Source organism: Orbicella franksi, chromosome 6, assembly GCF_964199315.1.
Source record: "Orbicella franksi chromosome 6, jaOrbFran1.1, whole genome shotgun sequence".
In the NCBI taxonomy this organism is placed as follows: Eukaryota; Metazoa; Cnidaria; class Anthozoa; order Scleractinia; family Merulinidae; genus Orbicella; species Orbicella franksi.
Window position 1 is genome coordinate 14,353,346 of NC_138150.1, and position 27,897 is coordinate 14,381,242.

Here is a 27,897-nt window from a genome sequence, read left to right on the forward strand (position 1 = left end):
TGTGTTGATGCACGTTTCTATAGTGTCTATACTAAAGTCGCCCAAATACAGATACAATAATCAAACAATTCTTTAACTTCCTTGTTCCTGTGATTTCCCACTATTCTATACAACAAAGGTATCATGGAAAATCAGCGATATTCAGTTGGAGGGGCAAAAGGAGTGCAAAAATACTGAACAATCTGCCGAAACTATTCAAAAAATGTATCATTACTTCGCGATCCAGGCTTAAAGCAAAACCATCACTATGGCGGCCGCTTTTCTAGAACCTGAAAATAATTTATTAATTTTTAATGCTGAACATACCTAGCCAATTACAGACTATTTTACGATTAACCTTAAAGTCCTAAGTGGTAATCATGAATCACAACACCCCAACAGACATGAAGGCTCTCTTGGGATCTATCATCTAACAGTGGGTAAGCAAACATGGTTCCTCGATTTCTCGATTTGAAGCTGTGATAAATACAAAGTTTGTTCACAGGAACCAGGTAGAAGCTGTGTTGTAATAATTTCATCAAGGCATCATCAACGCATAGGCAACAACTAAACGTTACAACAGAAATACAGTTGAGAACCGTGGAACTAAATTATTTTGACTTGCTTTCTTCAAACCTGTCTTGTTCAGTTTTGGTTTTTCAAGTTTATCATCCAGCAATAGTCTAACAGCGTCATTGCTGAGGAACAGTGAAGCTGTGCCGTGATTATGGTGAGCTGCAAGAAACTGTACTTGGTGGTGATGGGTTTGTTTATAAACAATGTTTGCCTGACGAACTCTAGTGTTGACCACAAGTGCATCAACGGAGAACAGATGACTGTGTTATGGTGGACCCAGGAACCTTACATCTTCACTCCAAAAGAACACGACTTTCCATCATTAGAAGGGATGTTTCCAGTTATCTTAAACAAAGTGATCAAGAGTTGTTGTCATATTAACACGACTGTTAACTATACAAAGATCCCTGAGGGTCCTGCAAGCCTGGATAATCTTCTAGGTTCGAATAACTTTGATGTGATTATACCCGTGGGAGGGAATGTGGGAGCCGAGACCGTTCGTCGATTTCCCTTCGTCGGAGTGCTTGAGTCCCCAGGGGTAGCGGTGCTTATCAAGGGAAATGTGTCCGGGACTCAGCTACTGCTGTCTGTTCTTCAAGGCTGGCCTATACTCGTGTTCATTCTCATCTCGGCGACACTAGCGGGAGTTATCATCTGGTTAGCGGTAAGTGAACTTATTCTATGAAGCCTTTTTAGAGGTGTGCCGTGAATCTTTCAGAAAATTGTAGTAACTGGGTGGGGACTTGTGTTACTGAAAAGAAGAAACTCCAACGTTACCTCTGTTTGCCTATTCAGTAGTACGTATCAATGTGTACTGTTAAGGTAACCATGGCAGCCCGACCAAATGTCGGCCGGATAACTTGGTGATCCATGCGCATCTCTCCACCCAGTGAAAATGTCAATCTATGAACTACTCGTTTTAAGCAACAGCCAAGGAATCCTTAGACAACCGTGACAAATCTTGTTTAAAGAATCGTGTTCTAAGTGAAAAAATACCAAAATTAATCGACTTTATTGAACAAGGGTAGCAATATACAGTCTTGGAACTGAGAAACCAGTGCCCAAACGTTTCAGCCGAAATCATTGGGAATGGATTCACGTGGGAAACTCCAGCCATACTAACTGTTTCAAATGAAATTTGATGTTTTTTTCTGAAAAAAAGATCGGCCACCCTCCCTGGAACAGTTATCTCGCGCTCCAAGAGACCAACCAACTCGCCACTCCAAAAATACGTCATCATGTCCTTAGAGCATTCAGGTTTTGTCGATGCCATTAATTAAGCAAGTTTTAAATAATTTGACCTTTACATTTTGAAACTTGATAATGAGATCTTGAAGACGTCGAAACATTCAATAAATCAATGAATCAATGACTTTTTTATTCTCTCTTATTTCGTCTGCTTATTTTTGGTTTGCTAATCCAATTAAAATGTACAATATCACCCCCTTAGTGAGCAATTTTCGGTACAAGAAGAAATCTCTTTGGTTATAAATTTTGATTTCGAGTACACATTTTGTGTGCATATTTTAAGTTTATGATCCTTGGAGTGGCGTAAGAAGCTCATGCAGTAGGCCGAATGTAAAGGACACATTTGTTTCTGATGTAAACCAATAATTTTTTGACTGTTTGTTTGGTTTCCGAGGGAAGCTTAAACAAAGAAACAAATCAAGACAAGGAAAGGTGGAAACAGTTAGTCTCGTTAAAAGTAATATTTCCAATTTCCATTGTAATGCGATAGATGAAACGTGCTATTTGCTAGTTCTTTTGTTTAACATTGTCATTTAGTGTAAACACCGTGGGGTTGTTCTTCAATCTCACGACACGAAGACATTACCACCATTTCAAGTGGGTTTTGATGATATATGCATATATACAAAGACATGATGCTTTCAGGCGTTTAGTAATTAAAACCCTGGATAGTTGAAAGTCGACGGTTATGGACTATCGAATTTTCCATCCTCAGGAGCGCAAAGAAAATGCTGACCAGTTTCCCGCGTCATTTTCTCACGGTGTGTTTGAGGGATTCTGGTGGGCTTTTATCACCATGACAACCGTTGGGTAAGTGCGAATATAATAAATTCATAGTAATGACCATGTCATTATCGGTCAGGTGGACAAATAATGCTTTTCAGGTAAATACGGAGAAAAAGATGCATTAATCGTCGGGCGAATTTATCAGTTTTTCGATAAAACAGACACATTGAAACATAACAGACACATTGATTGTCAAAACATAACTTTCTCTTGCCAAAGACGTTTTTATGTCTAGGCGAATATAAGACTCAGAAAACACACCAACTTTACTGGACTGTGAATTCGCTAGACCAAAATTTGTGGTCAAGGGACCAACAGTCTCCCTCCCAATGGTTTTATTCGTCTAAAATTAATACGAACAATGCAATAATAATGGTCATAAACCGATAATAACACGATGTCTCCATTTGTGAAGAACTACTACAATATGTAACTACAATAGCGTTAAATTATTACAATAGATAACCATGTCTTCATAATACTTTAATAAATTATCCAAATACAAAGTTTACAATTAATGTAAATATGAGTAACAATGGAAATTTTTCATTTATGACAATAAGGATTTAAACATCACGTACGCACTTTCTTAAGTGTTAAGACGCATTCGTCGTGTTCCTCTGTAAATACAGCTAACAACATCATGTCAAAAATAGGGCTTTTGAAGAATGACTAAAGGAAGAAAACAACAAAACTTTTATGACATCCCAGAGTTAGAAATTACAATGTTATAGAGTAAAAACAAAAATGATAAGGGTGCTGGCTGCCCGAAATAAACTAAGAGTTAAAAATACCAGGAGCCAGTTAAAAGAAAAGATACTTTACATGTTTAGGTCAGGGACGCCAAAAACACAAACAAGCAAGCAAGCAAACAACAAACAAACAAACATAGACACACACAAACAAGAGTGACTGACACAAGGAAGAGTTACTGATTTAGCAGCTCACATCAACAGATGACAAGGAGTGAACGTGTTACCACTAAAAAGAAGCTTGAGTCTTCTTGGTTCAGGACTTAAAACTGTCCAGGGAGAGGACAGTTCTCCCTTTAAAAAAAAAAAAAGCATTCGTTAAGTGCAGAATCGATGGGGAATTTTATTGGAATATATATGATTTTGGTTACAGGATATTAGACGCTCATCTCCGAAAAAACACGACTACTGAATATTGAATTCATTTAACCAAAGCTGACATTCGTTTCATTATGGAGTGGTTAGATTCAACTTTTAATTTCTGCAACCCTGCGAATTTTTCAGATTGGTTTTCCACATGCCTATTTCTTAGGAACTTGAGCGTTATTACCTGGGCGTGCAATAACGGCTGTCCACAAACTTTGTATCGCCGCAATCATTAGACACCTACGCGTGTCCGGTAAGGTTCGCTCAATAAAATAAAGTGCTTCCTTCTTTCTGTTTGAAATATATAACTGACTTCTTTAATTCGAAAGAAATGTTCTTACCGACGCTCTTGCTTTACTGGAACTCGTGTCGTAAAATCCAGGAGTAAATGTATTCGTTATATAATTTCATAGTACTTTTCAAATTTTCTCCCCTGATGCCTCCCTGAATTACACCCCACTTTCTCCATTCACTATGACTCAAGGCACGTTTAGTTCCATTGGTTGCTCTATTGTATATGCTATGCGAACTGATCATCATCCAGCTTACATCTTAATCTAACAGTAAGCCGACTTCGATATATTTTCAATCCTAACTTGGTTCCGGGCCTAAGGGAACAAAACAAAATACCTAAATTATTCATCCCTCCGCCATCTATGAGATTGCTTTTGTTTTATTCCTCCAAGCGTCAAAGCCAAGTTAGAATTTAAATTCATCGAAACTGGTCCATTGTCTATTCGATTCCGTGCAAGCAAGACTGTTAGCAATACTTAGCCATGGATATGAAATTAAACTCTGAACAGTATTCAGGTTCAGGTGTACCATATGTTAACACAGTAATTACTGTTTCGTTTAGTCAGTTTAGTTAGGACCGGTTGTGTGTTTTTCTTTGGAGAGTATCAAATGAATATCCATGAAATCTTTTTCCCATGCTTGCCTAAATTATTTTGTAAGTTTATTTCCTCGTCTATTTCTCTCGTCTATTCAGACATGGTTTGCGGCGCTGTGGCATCATTAAGCGTGCCTTTTGTTTGGTATTTATTCGAAATCTCTTTCATCACGTATGAAATATCCAGATTAGAGACAGCTGTTTAACTTTTTACAAGCGTTTGACTTTTGTCATAAACATGACACTCACACCAGTGATGTTTGCGTCATGGTTTTATTGTAATCTTCAATTTAAAAATGTCTCACCTACGCAGAAGTTGGCACGAACAGTACGGATTATATACTTTCATCTTGAAAATTCGCCGTTCATTTAGGTAAACTCTCCTACCAAGACATCTGAAAGAGCAAGTCCTGGAATATTTTATTCTCTTCGTTTCGCCGGGGTGGTCCCCTTAAGGAGTAAAGGAATTGCAGTAAAAGAACTACAGCTAACGTGATCCAGCTGGTCTGTGGCGTCCAGAGAGGAACTCTCCCAAAACACTTTGTGGAACAAACGGTGGTCAGCACTCAGTTTTTTGGAATCGATATCATGAAGAAATCATCTTGTGAAGCTGTACCGCATTACTTCCCCACAATATCCGAAGCTGAAGACCTCTATTCGACTTACATCGCTAATTCTGTCCTCAACAATTTTCTATCCTGTACCGCTATCATGTTAAACATTATAACAATACACGCTATACGAAAAACATCGTTGCCAAAGACGCTGAAGGCACTGCTCCTGAGTCTTGCTGTTTCTGATTTTGGTGTTGGTGTATTGTCCCAGCCGCTATATACATCTCTACTAGTCAAGTGGCTACAGAAAGGCATTCCCAGCTGTGGTAACTACAAGGTATTTCTCGTGATTATGCTTTTGTTTTCTCTTGCTTCATTGTTTGGTGTCCAGGCCATAAGCGTAGACAGATTCTTGGCAATTCATTTCCATCTCAGATACCGTGAACTTGTAACTCACAAGCGCGTCGTTGCAGTGATAATCTTAGTATGGCTGCTTAGTGGATTTTTGTCTCTGGCAACGTTGTGGGTTTCGCCTGGTATTCGCTCCATAATTCTAACCACAAGTGTCGTGGTTGGTGTCCTTTTTGCAACGATGGTTTACATCAGGGCCTATTTAGCCGTACGACGTCACAAGAATCAGATTCAAGCTCTGCAAGTGCAAGAAGTAGCGAGAACTGCGGGAGAAATCACAAATTTTTCCAGCCTCATTAAATCTGTTGTCGGTGTATTCTATGTATATCTCGTGTTTGTAGCATGTTATTCGCCTTTCTTTATCTGTTTGGCTGCCATTAAGATTAACGGCCCAACTATCGCCCTGACGAGATTTTCTCTTTTCTCATGGACTCTAGTATTTCTTAATTCATCTTTGAACCCTGTAATCTACTGCTGGAAGATGAGACACATAAGACAATCTATCGTGGACATACTGCGGAACATGTCTTGGCACAGAAATCGCTCTTCACAATGACCGTAAGCTAACCGTACATTCGGTGTTGCCATTGTTGATAAACAGATTGTTTACAAAACAGCCACCGAGTGGCAGTCTGAGCACAGAACGAGACCAGTGCACGGGGGCCGTTTATTATTCCTGTTATTTCTGTCAAGCCCAAAATGTGAATCCTTTTGGTTTGATTATTGTGACACTCGAGTTACATATTGACTTTATACCTTTCAGAATTGGTCTTTTATGTACGTGACTGTTACGGACAACTGTCAACTCCAACTGTGTTTACTTCACGTTTGTGTTGCTGATAAAATTAAGATGAATATTCAGGCTTCTTTTAGTAGGAACAAACACTTCACGACGTAAAGAGACTACAGGACAAGATGTCAGTTCAGCTTTTAAAAAAGCAACAGGACATTACCGTGAAAATGAAACACGTATGACTGACCATGACAACGTTCAAAACACATGAGTTCGCTCTAACTCTGTATTTCTAAGAACCCTAATGATTCCGCTCTGATATACTCTGCATTTGTAATTATCCTAATGAAACGTGGATTCTAATAGAATTCTGTATTTCCCAAAAGATTTATAAGAAACGATTTGGAAATACATGAAACAAGAAATATAAGTGATAGAAACCGACGTTCCGGTGCATCTTGCGCCATTATCAAGGTTACATAATTAAAGATAAAAAGCGGTTTGTGATGAGGCTAAGTTGAAACGAATTTGCATAAGAGAGTGCCAAGCTAATTACATGAATACTTTAGCACGAAGAGAATCAGACTGTACATTCAGTGCTGGTTTAAGATCTTGAATACAAAGCATTTTATTAACAAGGCAGTCAAATTTGTTCGTGCATTTCTTGATTACACTGAAGCGTGCTAAGAAATTGGTCGGAACAGCAGTGTTATGTTCTTTGGAATAATGTTTGTAAATAGATGACGCCTTTTGACGGTGTTTCTCAACGCGAGTGTGAAGGTGGCCCTTTGTGTACCCGACATAACCTGCATCACATAGGCCACACTTGAATAAATAAACAACGCATTGCTGGGTTACGATGTTAGGCTTGGGCTCACACAGGCTTAGATCTTGTTTAAACTTGCGGCTAGTAAACACGGGTTGGATGGTCTTTTGCACCTTACTGCTAAGATCTCTAAGTTGTCGTTTGACAGACACTGCAGCATCCTGATCTTTATAGGGGATAACTATCCGGATGGGGTCATCGGTATGCTGTTTGGGCTGATCCAATGCGACTCTCGAGGTGATAAACCTGTTGATGAGGGAATCAATAAGGTGATTCGGATACCTCAGCTTACGGAAGACTCCTCTCAAACGTTCACACTCTTCTGAGAAATGCGCCCAAGATGACAATAGCCGGTGCGCGCGATCAAGCATGGTGACGAGCAAACCATGCTTGTAGCGGCTGTCCACATGGCTATGATAGTGCAGGAGTAGCCCAGTGTTTGTCGGCTTAACGTAAACCTTTGTTTCAGCACATGGTGCGCGATTTAGAAGCTGCACCCCAAGGAAAGGGAGCATCCCATTTTCCTCTACCTCCATACTGTAGCTGCTGCCAGATCTGGCATCTTGACTAAAGCGTCATCCACGTAACGACGGTAAAATTCTGGGAGTTTTTCCTTGACTTTCTAGGGACTCTTCAATAGAGCACATGAATACATTAGCCAAAAGGGGTCCAAGGGGAGACCCCATAGCTACTCCATCAGTCTGTCCGTATAGACCCCCATCAAACTGAAACAGCTGCCCCTTTGTAGCAACGTGTAGAAGATCAACGAGATTAGATCTGGCCAAGTTTAGATCATAGGTGTCATTGAATCAGTTGTTCTCGAAAGCTTTGCGTGCCAGGATGTCAATTGTTTCGTCTAAGGGTACATTTGTGAAGAGCGATGAGACGTCATAAGAGACCAAGATTTCTCCCGGGTTTATCTCCACAAATTTCATTTGTGAAGGCAAAGATATCAGTGATGGTATGTTTATTTACCGACAGAGGCTTAAGCTTAGCATCAAGCCATGTAATTAGCTTGACACTCTTATGCAAATTCGCTTCAACTTAGCCTCATCACAAACCGCTTTTTATCTTTAATTATGTAGCGTTGATAATGGCGCAAGATGCACCGAAACGTCGGTTTCTATCACTTATATTTCTTGTTTCCCAAAAGAACACGATAAAAGATGAGTAATTCGGTACTAATTATGTATTTTTAAGAATCGTAATGATTCCCTCAAACACTATCAGCCTTGCTTCATTGTCATTCTACTTCTATTGTTGGCTAATCAAATCTTTTACAGATCCTGCGTACACCAGCAAGATTTTCGTTTGCGGTCCCTTAAAACATTTGTAAATTGCCTCAAATTCTGTATTTGCAAAAATTTTAATTCTTGAAAAACATGATTTCGCTCTAATTCTGTATTTGTAAGATTTATTATGAATCATCCGATTGCTCTGTAAAGATTAGCATGAAAGAGTCATGATTCCACTCTAATTCTGCATTTTCAGGAATAAAAGAACAAACACATGATTTCGCTCTAATTCTTTATTTTTAAGATTTATAATGAAACATGCGATTTGCTCTAATTGTGTGGAACTTGTCATTTTACTATCATTCTGTATGAGTAGAAATTCTGATAAAAATCAAGATTAAAACAATGCGATTCCGCTCTAGCACTGTGCTTGTAGGAACTAAATGATACATATGATTTCACTCTAGCCCTATATCAGTAAGAATTAAAATAAAACATATGATTTCATTCTAATTCTAGGTTATGACAATTAAGATGAAACATATGATTTGACTCCAATTCCATGTTCTAAGATTAAGATGAAACAATGATATGAAATCAAATGACACTTCTCATTCCACTCTAATTCTGAGAGATATGATTCCGCTCCGATACTGTATTGTGACAGTTATGAAGAAATAATCGAATAAATGGACAGTACGAAAATGAACTATTTTACTGTATAAACAACTCAAGGCCTTGTGGCGCACGTACGCACTTGCGTAGCTCCGGAAATCCAGAAAAAATTACATATTTATAGGCGAAAAGCGTGTTTAACTGATCAAATCAACTGGTTTGACAGCCTCTAGTCTACTAACAATTATCCCAGAGGTTGACATATAAACAACATAAGTTTTAAATTCTTGAAGTACCCTAAAAAGCGCGGTAAATGGTATTTTGGAGCCGATGGGGCATGTCCCCAAAACACCCTGGCGGCTCGCACCTTCCGGGCTCGATTACGGTAATTCCTCTGAAATAAAAGTGACAATAGATTTTTGTTCAAACTTTGTCCACTGAATATTTGTCATATGATAACTTCAATTTTGAAATAAAAAAGGGGGGTGCCCATGCTCATTAAGGAGCAGTGAGGCATTGCATTATGCGCAGTAAGGATGCGCAATGCAAATGTGAGGAATGACCTTAACTTTCTCTTTGGTGCGTACTCCATGAAAAATGAACTCTACGCCCTGGAAACACGTGTTCCAGTCGTTGTCTCGAAATGATAGCGTATTAAATTCGAAAACGTAGGCCACGCTAAATAATATTCGTCACATTCTAGTTGCGTTCACACTTGAATTTGCTTTTAATAAACATGAGAAATGACCCCAGAAAACGATGCACAAACGTGTCCACTCCACACCACGCAGAATACTATCTGATAAACCGATAGAAGTTTAACTCGCCTCTATGCCTAAGACACTGGACACAAATGTAACAGGAGTAATAATCTTTCCCAAGAATTGAGAAATGTTTGGTCTACTAGACAGTTACGTTTAAACTTAAGTGGCTTAAGTAGCTACGTGTGGAATCGTAAAGACGCTGTTAGACTTCTCCGGCAACCGCACATCTCTCTTAAGTCCCGTCCACCTGCCATTTTTAATTTTTATACACTCAAAAGAATTAAAAAGGCGCTAAACAATTCCACGCAGTCACCATCTCCTTCCTGTTCTAACTTTGTGAAGATCAAAGCTCTAATCGGATAAACAGCAAAATATTGGTCTAATAGTGTCTATAACAGCTCGTCTCACGCCTGCAATCCTCCAGCAGTATAAGATCGGGTTCAGAGTTGAGTTTAACAACGTCAATGTTGCTGAAAGAATCCACGCGACAACTAATGATGGATTCGGTCCTCTAATGATTACTAAAGTCGTTACTATTCCCATGGGAAGGTAGCATACAAGTACTGAAAACTGTACCCACAATGCACTGAACACTGTTTTTCTGTATCGCGCTATGTTTAATTGAGCATGTCCGTTTTGTTGTCCTTGGTGAACGTGCTCTTGTACTTGAGCTTGATGACGAAGGAGTTTCTGATAAATCGTAACATAACAACAAGTTGAAACCACTATACTTAACAGAGTAACTATAGTGACATAATATAAGTTTGCATTTTCCTTCCAGAACATCATGAAAGCAAAGGCGACAGTCAGAGTCCAAAGACCTATCACAATCATTAGAGCCCGCTTAAAGGTAACCACTTGTCTGTATCTTATGCCCAGTAACAAGGCGAGAAGTCTGTCCACGCTGATTGCAGTCAGTGTGAGCAAAGATACCAAACACAACACTTCAGTTGTAATACTAGAAATTAAATTAATCGAGCCACAAAGCGGATTCAAGTTTTCGTTTTCTATCGTAATCAAAACCGAGACAAATAGTGGCTCCAAGAGGAGTCCGACGAAGAAATCAGTGAGCGCCAATGAACGTAACAAGATCTTCGAAGGTGCATGAAGGGAAGACTCCTTGGAAAGAGCAGCTAAGATCACAATGTTACCTAACGTTGAAGAGATGGCGAGAAGAATATGAAAAACTTCGAGAAACCTCAATGCATTCTTTCCCATATGTAGCAGTCCCTGGCAAATGATATTCACCCAACCTTCCATGTTCACGATTGCGCGAAATAGTGAGAAATCAGGCTAAGCTCTAGGCTCTTGTGATGCGGCTTCAAAATGAATATTCCCAGAAAGAACCACGGAAAGCTACAAAGAGTCTTTACGGGCGAGGATGGACGATGAACGAATCTGCGCACAGCAAATTAAAGTGTCTTTTAAAGAACAAGATAGCAAACCTTGTTACATGAAACACCATTCAATCTTACACGTTTGTTGTCAGCATTCAAGAATCTCAGGTGAAGCAGCTTGTGTTGGTGGTATATTTGAATTAAATCCGTCTGCATGTGAGTTTGTTTATTCATCGAACCAAAATTAAGATGAAATTGAACGACTGACTACATTGTTATGCATTGTCAACTGAATTTCAGCTTTACAGGACAACACAATTATCAGACATGGTAATCACGTAGTTTTCATTGATCGTACCGGTAGTTATAATGGACTTTATGATAAACCCAGTTCAGTTTCAAAAATGCAATAAAGTCATATTTATTTAACTTATTTTGTTTACTTACTGCTCTACTTAACCTTAGTGTATTACCTTTATATAAGATGACTCGAACGCAAACGGAAATGCATGCGACTTCTACCACTTGGGCTTAAGCGGAGGATTTCATATAAAAGTCAGCTTTCGTAAGGAGCGAAGTCAGTTCATTGACGTTTAATTAATTTCTTATCTTGCTTTGTTTGCTTTATGGCGTCTGTTTCGGATTGCTGGGAAGATTCCTGCTACTGAATGTAATAATCACCTCACAGGTGTTCTCTCGCTTTCCCGCGCCGAGCTCTCTTTTCTTTTTTTGTGCGCAATTTTTCGCGCTGCGCCCCAACTAACTGATCACCTGGAAGAGGCAAGTAATCATATTTTTTTTACATGCTCTTGGTCAAATTAAAACTTAATCATTCGAACTAAGCACGTATGGCAGACATGACATTTCCCCCTGTGCTCTATGATAAAACGTGGACAATAAGCTTGGCTTGTTAGCCAGTCAAGGCGATCGAAGCTTCTAGATGGTTTATAATTCTGGGCATGAATCAAACGAAAATGCAGATAAACAATGAATTTATTACATCATTGTTAAAATGTTTTTCACCATGAACAGGTGTTACCTTTCTAAGACATACTTTTAACGTTTCTTGTTCTGTTTTTTCCCCCTATCGATTTGATTATAAGGTTAAGCAAAAGGTGGTGAATTTTCATTTTAAGAATGTGAAAAGTTTCGTGCTCTTCTAAGAAAAATAATGTCTGCGAAAAACTTCCTTCATTGAGAAACTAAAATATACTCAGCCTTCATTAAAAAATCATATCGCGGAACAATTATTGACATAACGATTTCATTAGCTGACAAGAGACAATGAAAAAATGATGAATTAAAAGTGCCAGTGATTCAAACAATAATAATGTTTATTTCCTTGGCGCATTGTTACGAGAAAACTGAATCAAATGATAGAAATTGCATTTATAACAATGAAAGCCTGTCGCCCAACTTTATATTATGTTTGGTGTGTTGAATAAATATGTGCAGACGCAAGGGATGTTAAAATGAGCCACGAAAAAGCATTGTGTTGGTGATGGTAATAGCCTAAGCTATTCGTAGTTTGGGGAATATTTGAAGCCGCGTCCCTCAAACTTCGGCAATCGGAGTACTTCAACTTGTTTACCGTTTGGGGAGATTGTTTAGCGCTATAAAAACAACATGGCTAAAGACATAGACGATGAGGAAATTCCATTTCTTTGTATGGCATCTTTAAAAGGAACCAGTGCTTTGTGGTTTCTAGTAGTCTCGAATATGTTTCTCGCCATCTCTTCAACGTTAGGTAATATTGTGATCTTAGCTGCTTTTTCGAAGGAGTCTTCGCTTCATCCACCTTCCAAGATCTTGTTACGTTCACTGGCCCTCACTGATTTGTGCGTTGGGTTATTCGTGGAGCCATTTTTTGTCACATTTTTAATATCCCTAGAGATCGGAACCAAAAATATTTGCTCTCAAGTTATTATCATTGGTGTTTTTATTGATATATGTTTTTGTGTATTATCTTTGCTCACGCTGACCGCAATAAGCGTGGACAGACTTCTCGCCTTGTTACTGGGCATAAGATACAGACAAGTGGTTACTTTTAAACGAGTTCTAATGATAGTGATCTGTTTCTGGACTCTGTGCGTCACCTTTTCCGTGACATCGTTTTGGACGCATCATTTTCTTAAATATTACAGCTTAATAAGTGTTTTGCTGTGCGTGGTAATCTCAACTTGCTGTTACATCAAGATCTATCGAAAGCTCTTTCATCACCAAGCTCAAATACAGGAACATGTTCACCAAGGACAACAAAACGGACATGCGCCATTGAACATAGCGCGATACAGAAAAACAGTGTCTACTGCATTGTGGGTACAGTTGACGTTAGTCACGTGCTACCTTCCCGCGGGTATAGTTACTGCGTTAGTAGTAGTTGAAGAAATGACAGCAGTCCTTTTTATGGCCTGGACATTTTCGTTAACACTTGTTTCCTTGAATTCAACTCTGAACCCGATCTTATACTGTTGGAAGATCAGGAATGTGAGACGAGCCGTCGTAGAAACCGTTAGGCAAATTTATTGCTGTTTGTCAAGTTAGACCTTCAGTTTAGATATCCCTGATCAGGAGCCATAATCGGGGACGGAGACCGTAAGTCTTGGGATCCGCGCGCACCTATGATATGGGACAATTTTTCTAAATGATATGGGACAATTTTTCTAAAAAATTGCGCCATCCTGACGTCATATATCCGCGCGGATCCACGCACATGTCGGGGACTCGCGTGGATGTTGTCACGTTGCGTGATCAAATGGTGAGAGTTGAGAGACCTTGAGAGATTATCTTGCGTATTTTTCACAGCGATGGCAGGGAATAAGGCAGGGAATACGAACCAGGGCGCTTATATGTAGTTTTATGCTCTGAGCTAACGGAAAAGGTGGGTTTTTCAGGGTCGTAAACAAGACTTCAATCTCGCGCTGGGAATGAATAATAAGATCTGCTCGCGCTAGTTGTAAGCTTACAGTACGCGTATGTCTTTGCGTTTGTTCTGACTTAAGAATACAGCAAGAAACTCTCTACGCTGGTATCGAGTTAATTTGTGAGTTTCTCAGACAATGGTTAATCATAACCAAAACCTGTTTTGATGGTTTCTTATTGTTTCTGCTTGTTTGGGGAGTTTGCAAAAGTTTTTTAAAGGAAAGTCTGACGCGTACAATTAGCTCATTTGCATAGCGCAGCTCGTGCACTTTCAAGTCCGAGTAGGTGTTTTCAATTGTCAACAAATCTTGACAAAGATTTCTTTCGTTATCTTTTGTGCTGAGATGCTGCAACAAATTTCACGAAGGCAAAAAAGGCTACTAACATCATGTGTGTTTCTTCAACATAAGCATAGTGAAGTTTTACATTGCGAAAATGAAAATAGACAAGGAGTTTTGATAACTCGATCAACAAAATCGAAATCGTTATTCGAAGTTGATTAAAGAAAGCGTCATCGTAACTTTGCTGATTATTTCTGCTTTATTCACATATTTTCAGCTTAGCTTTTAATATGTTCTCAAACATTTATCAATCTTAAACATATTTAAAAACTATAGAGTTATTGTTTGAGTTCGATGTACGCTTTCACACGAAAGTGCGGCGGAAGTACAATTTGTCATGTTTACTGACTGTGCAAAACACTCATCGACGGGCGCTCTCATTCATCGACAACAGAGAATTTGCTGAATTTTTACACGAATAAAACCGAGCAGTTTCTACGGACGTAAAGTTATTGGGCCTTGATGAAACATCAAGCGTTGCTTACAATTCAGGCGAAACTCAAACTAACAATTATTTTGTTTTACTTTTCGGTCGCGATAGACTGGCAAATTCCTCGTAAGCGTGTGGCAAGAGGAGCTAGAAAACTATAAAGTCCTGAAGCTCTGCTTTATCTAAATATATCCAGCTAGTTTTTTGCTGTGTAATGGAAAAGCAGTTAATCTTCAACATATGTGAAATTTAAAGTGGAGTAATGTACAGCTCATGTAAAAGAAGCATCCGTCGGAACACAACTTGGTCAGCGATATATATAAGCTTAAAGTGGAACATACCTAAATTCGACATTTTCTTATACTTCACTCAAACTGGAGCAGCTTACGACGAAAATACTTAAGCAAAATTCCAACAGACGTAAACGCGTTGAGTTGCGGGCCAAAAACATGAAAAATTTCCCCCAACGCCATTTCCCCCGCGCGACATTCGCAAAAATCCTCGCAGCATGTACGCGCGTGAGTCGCAGGCGATGGCGCAATTTGTTCTAAAAATATAATTATTGTCCCATAACATGGGGCCAACCCCAATACTAGAAATGGCGCGCGCTTACGGTCTCCGTCCCCGATTATGGCTCCTGCCCTGATAGATTTCGTTAATGGACAAATAGACTTTTATTATATGGTTAGCTCCGTGAGCGGGCAAGATGAATCAAATCCTGCGCTGTGATTGGCTACCCGAGCGGGCAAGATGGAGCTGTCTTGGCCGCTCGGGACTACCCGCCGTGTCCCTTAAGAAAAATTTCCGCGAAAGCCATATAATAAATCCTTTATTGACCAAGCTTGTTCGGTCAAGATGGCTGGATATTGGCCTCGTTCTTTTCCTCATTCTTTATCTCGTGTTTCATGAAGTACGAATTATGTACAAAACCCCAGTACTCTCACTATATTGATCGACTCTTTCTGCATAACAACGCTTAAAATGTGAAAGTAAATTAAACCAAAACAGTCGTTTAAGCTATTTTGCTAGACATGTATGTTCAGCACTTTCTTCGACGTATTTATCTCGTTGGAGTACAGAGGCTACTCAAAACGGTCGCGTACAAAGTCCTGAGAATTGAAAAATATTCATGCGCCAAGAACCTCACTGTCTTGAGCAACTCTTTGACATCAGACTTTCCCGGGGATGCTTTATTGCACATCACAATGCCTGCTGATGAAATTTGCTTTTCTAAAGCTAGCAAAAACCCTCACCGCAAACCACCCTCTTTAGGTGGGAGAAAATGTATATTATTATTCATTTATTGAACACTGGCATTCTAATTGAGGTTAACTGCATGAATAGATGATAGAGAAAATATATAGAAATCCATGACTGGCCTAGTTCGGCTTACATATGCTCTTACGGAAAACCAACGTCAATTTTTAAAATTAATGAAATACAATGTGTGCAAATGTGCAAATAAGATACCACCTTCTGGCGTTAGATGGAATGAGTCTATCAATAGTGAAAATATCGTCAGATTACAGAACCTTTTAAAAACAAACCGTTGCTGAAGATTCGATCATATTGTTCAAATGCGGACACGATGCTTGTACATATTTATCACCAATGTTTCAGTTCTCAGTCTACCGCTGCGAGAAGTGACAGACACTAAAGGAATGCCGAGCTGCGAATTAAGCTAGAAAGGAAAATTTTAAAAATTTGTTGTGAAACATTATTTTCGTTGTCTGTCAATCTGCATAAAGTTTCTTTAACAGGTGTAAATAGATAAATTCAAATATATTTCTACTTCATGATACATATGAATGAAGTCAACAATTCAATTGGCCTTCACCTCGAAATGAAAAAAACTTTACTACGCAACAGTATAGACTGCTGCAAGTGAATATATGAAAGGGCATATATTTGAACCGCGGAGAAAGATATGAAGACATCAGTGATCTTCGCAGTTATTGACACAACTTAAGCAGCTTTGGAATTAAAGCCTAAGAAAAATTAAGGCCTGGACGGGATTCGAACTCAATGTTTTTCAAGCTTTAATAGAGCACTGTACCGGTATCTCGAAGGTCCCCGTTCAGGCCTGAATTTTTTTCGGTCTTTAATGTCACAGTTGCTTAAGTTGTGTATATAACTGCGATGATCATTGATGTCTTCATAGGTATAGATTGCTGTTACCAAAAGTCCTTTAAAATGAAAGCAATAACGAAACTGCATATCAATGAAATACCAGTCTTCAGGTTCATGGTGACTGTCTCCAATTTGGAATTAGAGAGAAATCGTTTAGGATATGACTTAACAATTTGCGACTTAGCTCTTCTAAGAGATGTTTTTGGGCCGCTCTGTCGGTTTGTAGGGGGTTTAATGTAGAAAGCACTTCTCAAAAAGGGGTGGGGACAATTTGAGAGAAGAAAATTTAGTAACCATTTTTTCCGGTAACTTATTATAGATAAAAATTTATCCCTTCTGGATTCCCATTTGAAGCAAATTTCATGGTTTTTTCAGATAGCAAACTGTTAGTTCAAAAATTGAATTTTGAACATTCTAAACAGCAAGAAAATAAACAACTGCATATAGCTGTCTTCGTGGTAATATATAGCGCACCCCATATATTAAAAAAATAAGTGACTTTATATGTCGCAGACGAAGGAACATAATCATAAAATCTACTTGTGTATGTCTTTTTAAGGATTAACATCCACCTCGCAGTTCGTTTTTACATTTGGCTTTTATCTTTTTCAATCAACATTTTATTTGGTCTTTGGTGTTTTCCTTTAGCTGTCTGACAAACTCTCTCATCATTTTGATACGTCTTTGCTAGCCTGAAAATACTGTATGTCAAAAACAAAACATTAAAGAAATTTAATCATGATCGGTTCAAACATGCTAATTAACAGAACCACGACATGATGGCAAAAACTAACGTTGGTCTTGGCATTATTGGAGAGTTTAGGTACCTATGTAAACATAGTATGAAACTAATGTAACGTAAATTTTCCATAGAATGTGTTTTAAAACAGCTTTAGTGTGCCAATTTATCATAAGGGTGAAAAACGATACAGTTCATATTTACGATATAATTGTAAAAACACTCTAATACGTGTAAGCAGTAAACTTAATTAATGGAGAGAAATGTTTGTCACTTGTCCATATCTGCTGTTTTCCACCTCATTTTCTCATCACACTTCACAAGCTCAGTTATTTAACAACCAGGATAACTCGATATATAAGATATGGGATAGATTGACTGATATAGTGGGATAGATTGATATATAGCTATCATTTTTCCTTACCCATTTTGTTTGCAACCAAAGACGTAAATAACTTCACACATACATCTATGAAGACTTTTAAGTCGTGAGACTTTTAAGTTTTAATTCACATTTTAAAAAAACTTAAATTACTTAAGATCTTTCACTTGAAAAGGTATAGAGGCAACAGCAGACCAGCGAATTACAACCAGGTATTTAAAAATACACTTTTGGCTCTATACACACTCTATCGTACAAATTTTGAAGCTCTGCGTGCAAAAAAAATATAATGGATATACCCTCAAAAAAAAGCTTGTGTTTTATTGTATTTATTTATTCAAAAGACTCTGATCTAAAAGAGTTTGGTTGTCACGTGATGGCCATACTTCCATCTGTCCTACGTACGCCACTTACACTGCGCCTGCGCGAGCGGAGCCCCATGCCTTGAAAAAATAAGAGAGTAGCACCATAACCATAGGTACATCTTTTCTATTGGACGTCTATGTTAAGGTCAATTTACAGCTGTCAAAACAAGACATCCTCTGACCAGTATCACGTGCCCAAATCGCGGGCTCAGGTTTAAAGCTGATCGAGATGGCGTGGACGGTGGCGTGTTTTTTTCTTTCCAGGTAAGATTGGATCGCAAGCTCAAGCCAGGTTATTACTTTGGGGGAGTGGGAGGGGTTCGTACAAAGGCATCATTTCGGCATGAATTAATCCCTGGCGCGTTGTTGACTTTTCTTTCGCGATATTCCTTGCACCAAACCTTCTGTTGGTTATTCCCTGATATACTGCGTACGTAATTTCTACAATGCGGCCCTATGTGCCACGTGGCACGAAGGGGATAGTTAGCGGTTAGTTAATTTCTTCAATTTTGGAAAAATTGTGCACGCTTTATTTGTCTCCCGGCTTTTGGTCAAGTTTTTAACTGGAAAAAAATATGAAACTACACACCGAACAATTAAATGCCGACAGTTGATCATTTTTTGAGTATCTGATTCAAGAAAACAGATCCTTATTTTCGGCTTTATGGTTAACTTACTGCAATCAAGAGCTCCCCTTTTAGGCTTGTCTAAATCTATATAGTTTTAGTATACAATGGACACTAAACAAACTTATGTTATCCATATGTTTTATTTTTATTGCAAGACATTCTTCGGAATTATGTATAGCCAGCTCCACGAGGTTTCGCACTAGTTTGCTGAAGAGAAAAGTAGGGCAAAGAATGATAGCCAACTGTTTGGGATTAATGGCTCCAAATATGAGGACTTCTAATCTTTTGAAAATCCCTTCAGGAAAGGTGGGGTTGAAATTTCTGCCACACTAAAAAGTAAATAATAAATAGTCATTCCCCAAGTCGTAAGTGGGGATCGGAGGTGATGGGTAGTTCACAGGATAGTGATGATCGTAGGTAGGGCCGCATGTGACAGATAGCATGTCCTTTAGCTGCACCTTGGACACGTGCACAGACTGCTGAATAACAGTAAATGCTTCGCAATAAAATGACGTTATGCTTTCAGTTTTTCGTCATGACGTCGTCGTATTTGTTTTACGCACTTAACTTCAGCATGAATTCAACTTTTTGGTCGCCCGTTACTTGAAAATGGTGCCATGATGTCGCCGAAACGTCGTTTCCTGTTTTCGGTTGTTTTCCTTAAAAATACATGAATATAATGATAGTTTCGTTTCGCTACTCAGTTAGTTTAAATGTAGAACGATGTTTTATCTACAAACAACTGCAACGGAACAGACACTGATTTATACAGAGGACAATTCATTTTGACTGAACTTCAACTGAGTCCTACAAGGTAAAAAATTAAAGAGAAAAACAAGCCCTACAAGGAAGAACTACAAACAATGCATGAAGTTAGAGCGAAAAAAACTGACATTTAATTAAAAATCATGTAATCATGCTTCATAGAGGGGAGAGGTTACGAAGCCCGAAAAACTACACTGATGGTACAAACAAAGATGCCAAAATTTATGTTGGAAGGTCCAACCAACCTGTACAATTTTGGTTACACATGAATTATTCACATAAAGGAAACGCTTCTATAAATCTGTTACTTGCTCAGACAGAAGAAACAGTTATTGTGTTTCCCGCGCTCAACACCAAAATGCGAGCTAAAACAAATAACAAAAAGGTTTGCCAGGCTTCATAACCATTCCCCTTTATCTTAAATATAATATGATGAGATTTTGTGTGATTCTTTTATAAAGGAAAATATTATAATAGCTGCTGGATAAACTAGTTTGTAATAGTACGAAGTTTTTTTTCTGTAGTGCCAAACAAAGCAGTTTCATTATTAATTTAGAACTTACAATGCGTTTTGACTTTTTGACGACAAAACGGATTTCATCCGACATAAAAGCAGGAAATACGATTGCAAATCAAGCTGACACCACTCAATGATAAAAAAGAACCCAATAAACCTGTTTTTTCTCGTCAAACAAGTTGTAAACATCCACCTTTTAGTCAATGACAATGTGAAGCTGACAGAGGTAAATACGACTCTCTAAAATCCCATAGAATCTGTTGTACAGCCGACAAATGGTCACAAATGTATATTGCATGTGCTTTCCACTAATAAGAGTCCGGCGATTTTTTTGTCGTACCCATGCTAGTAACTTCCTTGGCATCAATATGGTAACAGCCATAGGGTAATTCTTATAAAGAACGCATCGGAACAAAAAGCAGTCTTCTAAATTTCAATTATACTAGGAGTTATAAACTTGAATCTCAACTAGAAGTGATATTTGAATTTTGATAACAGCTGTCGAACTATTGTGCAAATCTTCCAAAGTCATACATAAGTCATGGAACAGACTGCCACGGAAATGAAAGCACACTTTTCAGTTTTAAATCATACTCAGTTGGAATCAAATACACGGATGTGATCAAATGAATTTGACAATGCAACATGGCAGGAGATTTCACATGGACAGTCTGAGTTACCCTGCTAGCAAAGCAGTTTCGCCTGGCGGGATAATTTCCTCCATTACTGTACCTTTCAATAATATGTGGACTCTAAAATTCAAAGCTCAACCGACAAATGAGTTTTTCGCTACATTCAATCAAATGTTCGGCGGCTCCTCCCAGCTTCCGACTACTGCCGAGCACTGTTTCGTTGTCTGAACTGTGCTCAACGATTTGATTACTGCGCGCTCGGCAGTAATCGGAAGCTGGGAGAAGCCACCGAACATTTGATTGACGGCAGCGAAAAACGCATTTGTCGGTTGAGCTTTGAATTTTAGAGTCCGCATGTTATTGAAAGGCGCAGGAAAGTAAAGCCGCATCGCATCATTCAATCCTGATTGAAACAGTGCTTCCGCAAATTGCCGTGTTGTGTATCATTCAGCACGACTGTTCTTGTCGTCGTGTAACAAAGTTTACAAAGTTGAACATGGGAGTTACTCAGCAAGATGGAAACCGAAGCTCTCAGGACTCTCAGGACCCGTTCTGTTCGGCAGCTTTAAGACAAACCAGTATATTGTGGTTCCTTGCAGCCTCTAATATTTGGCTTGCCATCACCTCAACGTTAGGTAACACTGTAATCTTGGCTGCTCTTTCCAAGGAGTCGTGCCTTCACCCACCTTCCAAGATCTTGTTACGTTCACTAGCGCTCACTGATTTCTTCTCTGGGATTCTCGTGGAGCCACTTTTTATTGCGTTCTTAATTACCGTAGAATACGAAAACTTTAGCATTTGCAATTCCATTTTTAGGATTGGTTTCTTTACCGGACTATTGTTATTTTTTGTATCTTTGTTCACACTGACAGCAATCAGCGTGGACAGACTTCTCGCCTTGTTACTGGGCATAAGATACAGACAAGTGGTTACTTCTAAACGAGTTCTACGGGTTGTGATCTCGTTTTGGATTCTGACCATCGGACTTTGTTCAGCAGGAATTTTGAAGGACAGGATTGTTACATATTATAGCTCCATAGCTGTGCCATCGTGCTTAGTCACATCTGTTTGTTGTTATATAAAGATCTACCATAAACTTCTTCGTCATCAGACTCAAATATACGTTAACCAAGGACAGCCGATCACACATGCGCAGTTGAACATAGCACGATACAGAAAAACAGTATCCAGTGCATTGTGGGTACAGTTTTCAGTTCTCGCATGTTACCTTCCTTTGTGTATTGTTATAACATTAGCGGCTGTGAAAGGAGTAACTTTATCTCTTACTGTCGCTTGGACGTTTTCATCAACACTGATGTTATTTACCTCAACTCTGAACCCGATCTTATGCTGTTGGAAAATGAGAGATGTGAGACGAGCGGTCATAGAAACTATTAGGCAGATATCGTGTTTTTAGCAAATTAAATCTTGTTACTAGAGCCAATAACTAACATTTACTTATTTATAGCCGTCTTCAATTGAGTGTCCGAAAACCAAAACAAAGTATTCTCTCTGGTCAATCACAACGGACACGGGCAATCCAGTGAATCAATCAAACGTCCAGCAAATACCTGTAGCCGACGTCGAGCGCGGGAAAACAAGTGCGAGAAATTGTTTCACTTCTGATCGGTTGAGAAAGTTGCTCGAGTCAATTTTTCTTGATCAAATTAAGCAAATGCGGAGACTTACTTTGGTCACTTGAGTGAAAACTATCAAGAAGGAATCCACCAAAAGTTCGACTGACTAACAAATGGACAAAAACTTTGTACCAAGATTATTTACATTGTATTGCAAACATCTGTACGACTGTTTTAAATATCTTCTCAAAAGAAATTATTTCTAACAACACCAAATGTCGAAAACAAATTTTGAAGTTACTATAAAACACTTGAAAGTACTGGTGAAATGACACTGATGATGACATTTTACCTGTGTTTGTACAATTTCTCTGAACTTTGAAATTTATTTTCACGAGTTCCCATGAAAAATTGTTTTGGGGATTATTTCAGGCAATTATTTATCGCTTTAGCTTTTAGAATATGCAAAAAGGATTTTAATAAACTTAACATCTTCTGGTAGAAGATTTTTGACCACTAATAACAGTGACTGAAATTGCTCGGATCTCGTCTTAACTACTCTTTATTTCCGAGGTAAACTTTCCAGATACAATGTATCTAGTGATTTAATTAACCGAGAGAGACCTTGTCGTATTGACCGAGTGATACTAAGGTCAATATGCCAAGGCCGAGGTTTGAGATTTTCCCGTTAGGTCCGAACGTTCGAGGTTAATTATTTGTTTATTATATAGCTTTTTGCTTTGCTTTTGCAGGCCCGTAATCGGCCCATGGGTATTAGGGAGAGCAATGCCCTAGAATTAGCCAATCAGAGCGTGTGTTATATCGGCTACAAACCCAAGCCGTGTGATAAAAATGAGTATAAAGACAAATTAAAAATTAATGCAAACGTCTCCTCTGGAATTTTAGCATTGAGTTCAAAACTACAACCGTTAACTACAAAAACATTATATATGTAAATAACAATTTCCAGAACACAAACTTTTTGCGAGTAAACTGATTAAGCAACGATTAAAAAGCCATCCATGTTGTAATTATGATTATTCAAATATGAATCATTGGATAACGCAATTCGAGTGTTAACTGGCTTAGCCATCACAGCATTACAGCATTTACACCACCCTCTTCCAATATGGTACGAGTAATTTTTGGGGGCGTTTTAACTTTTATTTTATTTTAGTTTCCTGAATTTTGGGACACTCAAACATTGTACTTCAGGATGCATTTTATCGGCTGGAAACATAAGATGAAGTTTGTCGTGTTTTCAGATATGGAGACCTAGCACCCAAAACAATTGCTGGTAAACTGCTGGGTCTTGTGTGGATGTTAGCAGGACTTATCATCACCACCATGTTCATCAGTATCATCACTACATCAATGACGTCAGTCAGTCTTGAAGGACGAACCAACCTTCGAGGGGTCACGGTAGGTGGGGGTTCAGAAAGGACAATCAAAAAGAGCAATTCGTTTCAGAAGGTTTACGTAAACCAGATACGTTTAAAACTCTCCTCGAATATTAGATCATCAGTATAGTGTAGAATACAAATATTGTAAATTAGTTTTGAAAACGCTGGTTGGAATAAACCATTAATGTTGTGTCCTTTTCACTGATTCGTTTGGGCGCTTTTTCCAAGTGACTCAAGACATAACAAATTACGCACGGAACAATGATACCAGAAAACAGGATTAATGGGAATATGAGGAGATGAAGAGAAGAAATACAGAACGCAACGCCCGAATTCGAATAGCAACGTAGCAGAGTTGGGTAGAGTCAATCGGTCTTGAAAGGGGGTTGGGAGCTAGGCGAGAAACCAATGAACATCTCGGAGTGAAGTCCTAACTTTTTAGAATCCCTTAAACTTGTCATTTTCATAAATGAATTCATGGCAGGTGTCAGCTGTCAATCATAGCGAGGAACACAAGCTCGGGATTCGTGAAATTGCAAATGTGAAAGGTTAGTCTCATGCCACTTCACAATTCAAATTTCTTGCTTTAGGAGTTTGACAAGAGCTGAGGAGCAGAGGAAGAAATGTATCAACTTCGAATGCGGAATACCACACTGAACAGCTGGGCTTTCTCGATGTCGTTTTTTTAACACCTTATGATCTATCTAATTTTTAAAAGCATATTAACATTGAAAAAAGTAATGAATATGTTGTAGATCCTCATAATAAAGAATGATTTAATTTAAAAATCCCAAAATTTTCATCATTTGTTATGTTAACCAGCTATCGCCAGCAGTGATGGAGTGTTCCAACATCTACTAGACCGCCATGTAGAAGGTGCTTTAGTGGATGTACACGGGCTTAAACATCATATCAACGCACTTACTCAACATAACATACAGGTATGCAGCGTTCATTCTTGTTGCTCTATCAACTTTTCGATTGTCATAATTTCCAAGGTAAACACTGTTTTCTTCATTTCTCGACAGGTAGGGAATATTCTCAACAGTCACGTGACGTATGGAGCAATTCTCCCTCTCAATTCCACTCACTTCCTGCGATGCTTCAAAGAATACGTACAAACCGAAGAGCAATGGATTTTTCACATCTTGGCAGAAAATACGGGAACCACTCAGGTCAGTACAAGATGTCTTTACGGCAAAACATGTCGGGATTTTATGAGAGGACTCCGGGGAAAGGGACTGTCTTAATTAAGAACGTAAGCAAGAGAATTTTGTATTACATATATTTTTTTCTTCAAACTTTCACTGCAGTTAAATAATGAATTACTTTTGTCAGAAAGTAAGACAAAAATGGAGTCATTGACTTAGTCTCACTGATAAATACCCTGATTTTAAAATTAGGCCAAGAAATTCAGCACAGTCCCCAGGGCTTTTATTTCAAAACAGTAAGATAGGTGAACCGAGGCAAACAATCTTGTCATATTCTGTATCGAGTTGATCATAATCGTGTTAAAACCCTAGAGGCAATTAAAGTTGCTATACAGCAAAACAGAGTACTCGTAAGAGCAGAATACTATGATGGGTTTGGCAAAAAACTCAAACTTCTAATACATAGACTTTTTCATGACTATCAGAGAGGTACAGGGACCTTTCATTCTTTTGTATATATCTCCTGATTCATGTCGAACGTAAGCTAACGTAGTTAAAGTTTGGTTTATGTAGAGCAGCGGACTTTTTATTTTCTGATCCCGCAGGAAAAAATGAGCGTTGCAGAGGATTATTTTGGAAGTGGAGGAATATTCAGCATCACAGTGTACGCTGGACTCTCGTTGTTTGTGGTACTAATGGCCGCCGGGATCGGCTGGGAAATGTATAGGAAAACTAGAAAGAAAAAGCAAGGAGGTGGTGAAGGTGAGGACCAGCTCAATGCTTAAAGACAATAACAGCAAAAAAACATATCTTACTCAAAGTCACTTTCTGATGAATACGGCAAGATTAAGACGCATTAGAATTCTGTTGACACAGTCAAGTTTTCCTGAATATGTCCCAGCTGTGACCAGTTATCTCAAATCCTAACAATTTTTTGCCTGATTTGAAAAAAGCGAATGTTTTAAAGACCATTGCACAACGGAGCATGAAATAATGTACTGCAGAAGGATATACATACACTCACTTTAAATCAACTTTTTATTATCAGAGACCAGCGTTACGACTGCTACTATTGTTCTGGAAGACATAGAGACCCACCCTACCCCTCGGCTATCGTTTGGCCAAGAACCTTCAGAACAACTGGTTTCCAAACACAGCATGGAGATCATGAGCATGGATGAAGAACTCAACAATTTTCGCCAGAGTTGGCAAGAAAGGCGTTCACAAATGCTAGAGCGACATCAACGAGAACGAGTAAATGGTGCTATGAATGGGGAAGGTACCAACTCCCTGACCGCGCACCAAGAACCATGATTTGAGCTGCCAACTTAGTTTAGATCTGCTAAATATCATCTCATAGATGTCTTCTTGACTCAAAAGCTTCTAAACATGAAAAATAACGGTTGTAGGAACCTGTAACGGTACTCAATGCTGATATCGGCTTTAACCAGCGCATGCGTGTTTCATCGCTAATTGAATAACGTATCACCGCTTACAGAGAATGGACGTTGATACACATTTTCTTGGAACTATGTGAATGTTACTAGAGTTAAAACTTATTCAGTTCTTCGTATTTCTTCTCAGTTCTAGTTTTTTAATTTGATATTGTTTTCTAGGCAATTGAGCATTACATTGCTAGATGTCTAGCCAACCGAGCAAATGCAATAAACATCGAGGCCAAGAATACATGTTGTTAGTTACCCTACTGTACATGCTCTGCAATTTGGTGCAAAATCTAAAAACCTGACATACCATTACTGTGACTAACTTTAACCTTAAATTAAAGAATTTTGTATGAGGATTACCTGAACTCTTCCGAAGATTATTGAACATCACCGCTGACACTAATTGTTACTGGAATCATCTCAACACGTCCAAATATATTGGCAAAGTTTAACCGAAGACTTTTGAGGATTTTTGAGTACTTCTTCTTTGATGAATCAATGCTGCTACACAAATAGCCAATCATTGGTTAACAAGTTATGCCCATTTTTCCGACGTTAAAGGTTACCATAGCAACAGCACATCTCGTTAAAAACCCCTTAAGTTAGCTTTAAGCCCATATATTCCACAACTGAAATGTAAGTAAATCCTGTACAATTACTCGAACTTTCACGCGTTTACTCACTTATTATGACAGAAACAAATTACGAACGCGCCTTCATTAATTAAGCTGTTGTGCAAATTAAATATTAATGCTCTCGGCCAATCACAAAGAAGTAATGTTTCTAGTCATATATTATATGAAAAGTAATCAAATGATTTTGAGTGCAAGTTGGAATAAATAAACACAACTAAAATTTTCAAAGACTGAAAAAAATTGCTCGAGCTCATAAGGCCAGTGCAATTTGTAGTCTTTGAGAAATTCACGAGTGCTTATTTATTCCAAATTGAACGAGAAAAATCATTTGATTACTTGTTTATAATATACATGCAATTTAATTTCAACTTTCTGGATTGTTTGGGATCAATTGACGCGCTCTCAGCCAGTCACCATGCTGACATTTTTACAGGTACATTACTCGGTAGGAAACTGAAGAAAACACGCGAAATACAGTGACGTGAAATTCAAAAGTATAGAAATCCTATTACTTATTGCTCTCGTTAAAAGGCACGACAGTTACATTTACCGACTCTGTTAAATAAATATAACATTCACGAACGATATAACGTGAAAGGTGACATATTTAATAAGGCAAATAACATCTGTCAGAAAGATTTTTCACAAGGAAGTAATAGTCTCTGTTTATTTTTGTTCTCTGTTTCGCTCATATCGGGAACTGATTGCAATGGAGTCTAGAATTTGTTTGTTTGTTTTGCTTTACTGTTTCCTCCATTCAGTA

The 27,897-nt window shown here is 38.5% G+C and overlaps 5 protein-coding genes across 5 annotated transcripts; 4 read left to right on the forward strand and 1 right to left on the reverse strand.

Moving 5' to 3' along the window:
* The first annotated feature begins 647 nt into the window (after positions 1-647).
* On the forward strand, positions 648-26,923 carry LOC145489707 (uncharacterized). The gene is made up of 8 exons (XM_081468745.1): positions 648-1,219; positions 2,519-2,613; positions 23,766-23,922; positions 24,388-24,451; positions 24,726-24,844; positions 24,932-25,078; positions 25,660-25,816; positions 26,103-26,923. The coding sequence occupies exons 1-8, from the start codon at positions 707-709 to the stop codon at positions 26,366-26,368; spliced, it is 1,518 nt and encodes a 505-aa protein (XP_081324871.1). The 5' UTR covers positions 648-706; the 3' UTR covers positions 26,369-26,923.
* Positions 3,696-10,842, forward strand: LOC145489333 (uncharacterized). Its single transcript, XM_081468299.1, has 2 exons — positions 3,696-5,487; positions 10,516-10,842. Exons 1-2 carry the CDS (start codon positions 5,185-5,187, stop codon positions 10,840-10,842), a joined length of 630 nt encoding a protein of 209 aa, XP_081324425.1. The 5' UTR covers positions 3,696-5,184.
* Positions 6,668-8,443, reverse strand: LOC145490736 (uncharacterized). The gene has a single exon (XM_081469824.1). It carries the CDS (start codon positions 7,654-7,656, stop codon positions 6,847-6,849), a length of 810 nt encoding a protein of 269 aa, XP_081325950.1. The 5' UTR covers positions 7,657-8,443; the 3' UTR covers positions 6,668-6,846.
* Positions 12,343-15,403, forward strand: LOC145490130 (melanocortin receptor 4-like). Its single transcript, XM_081469236.1, has one exon. It carries the CDS (start codon positions 12,698-12,700, stop codon positions 13,613-13,615), a length of 918 nt encoding a protein of 305 aa, XP_081325362.1. The 5' UTR covers positions 12,343-12,697; the 3' UTR covers positions 13,616-15,403.
* Positions 20,861-22,701, forward strand: LOC145491234 (adenosine receptor A2b-like). Its single transcript, XM_081470387.1, has one exon. It carries the CDS (start codon positions 21,420-21,422, stop codon positions 22,338-22,340), a length of 921 nt encoding a protein of 306 aa, XP_081326513.1. The 5' UTR covers positions 20,861-21,419; the 3' UTR covers positions 22,341-22,701.
* Positions 26,924-27,897: the final 974 nt, after the last annotated feature.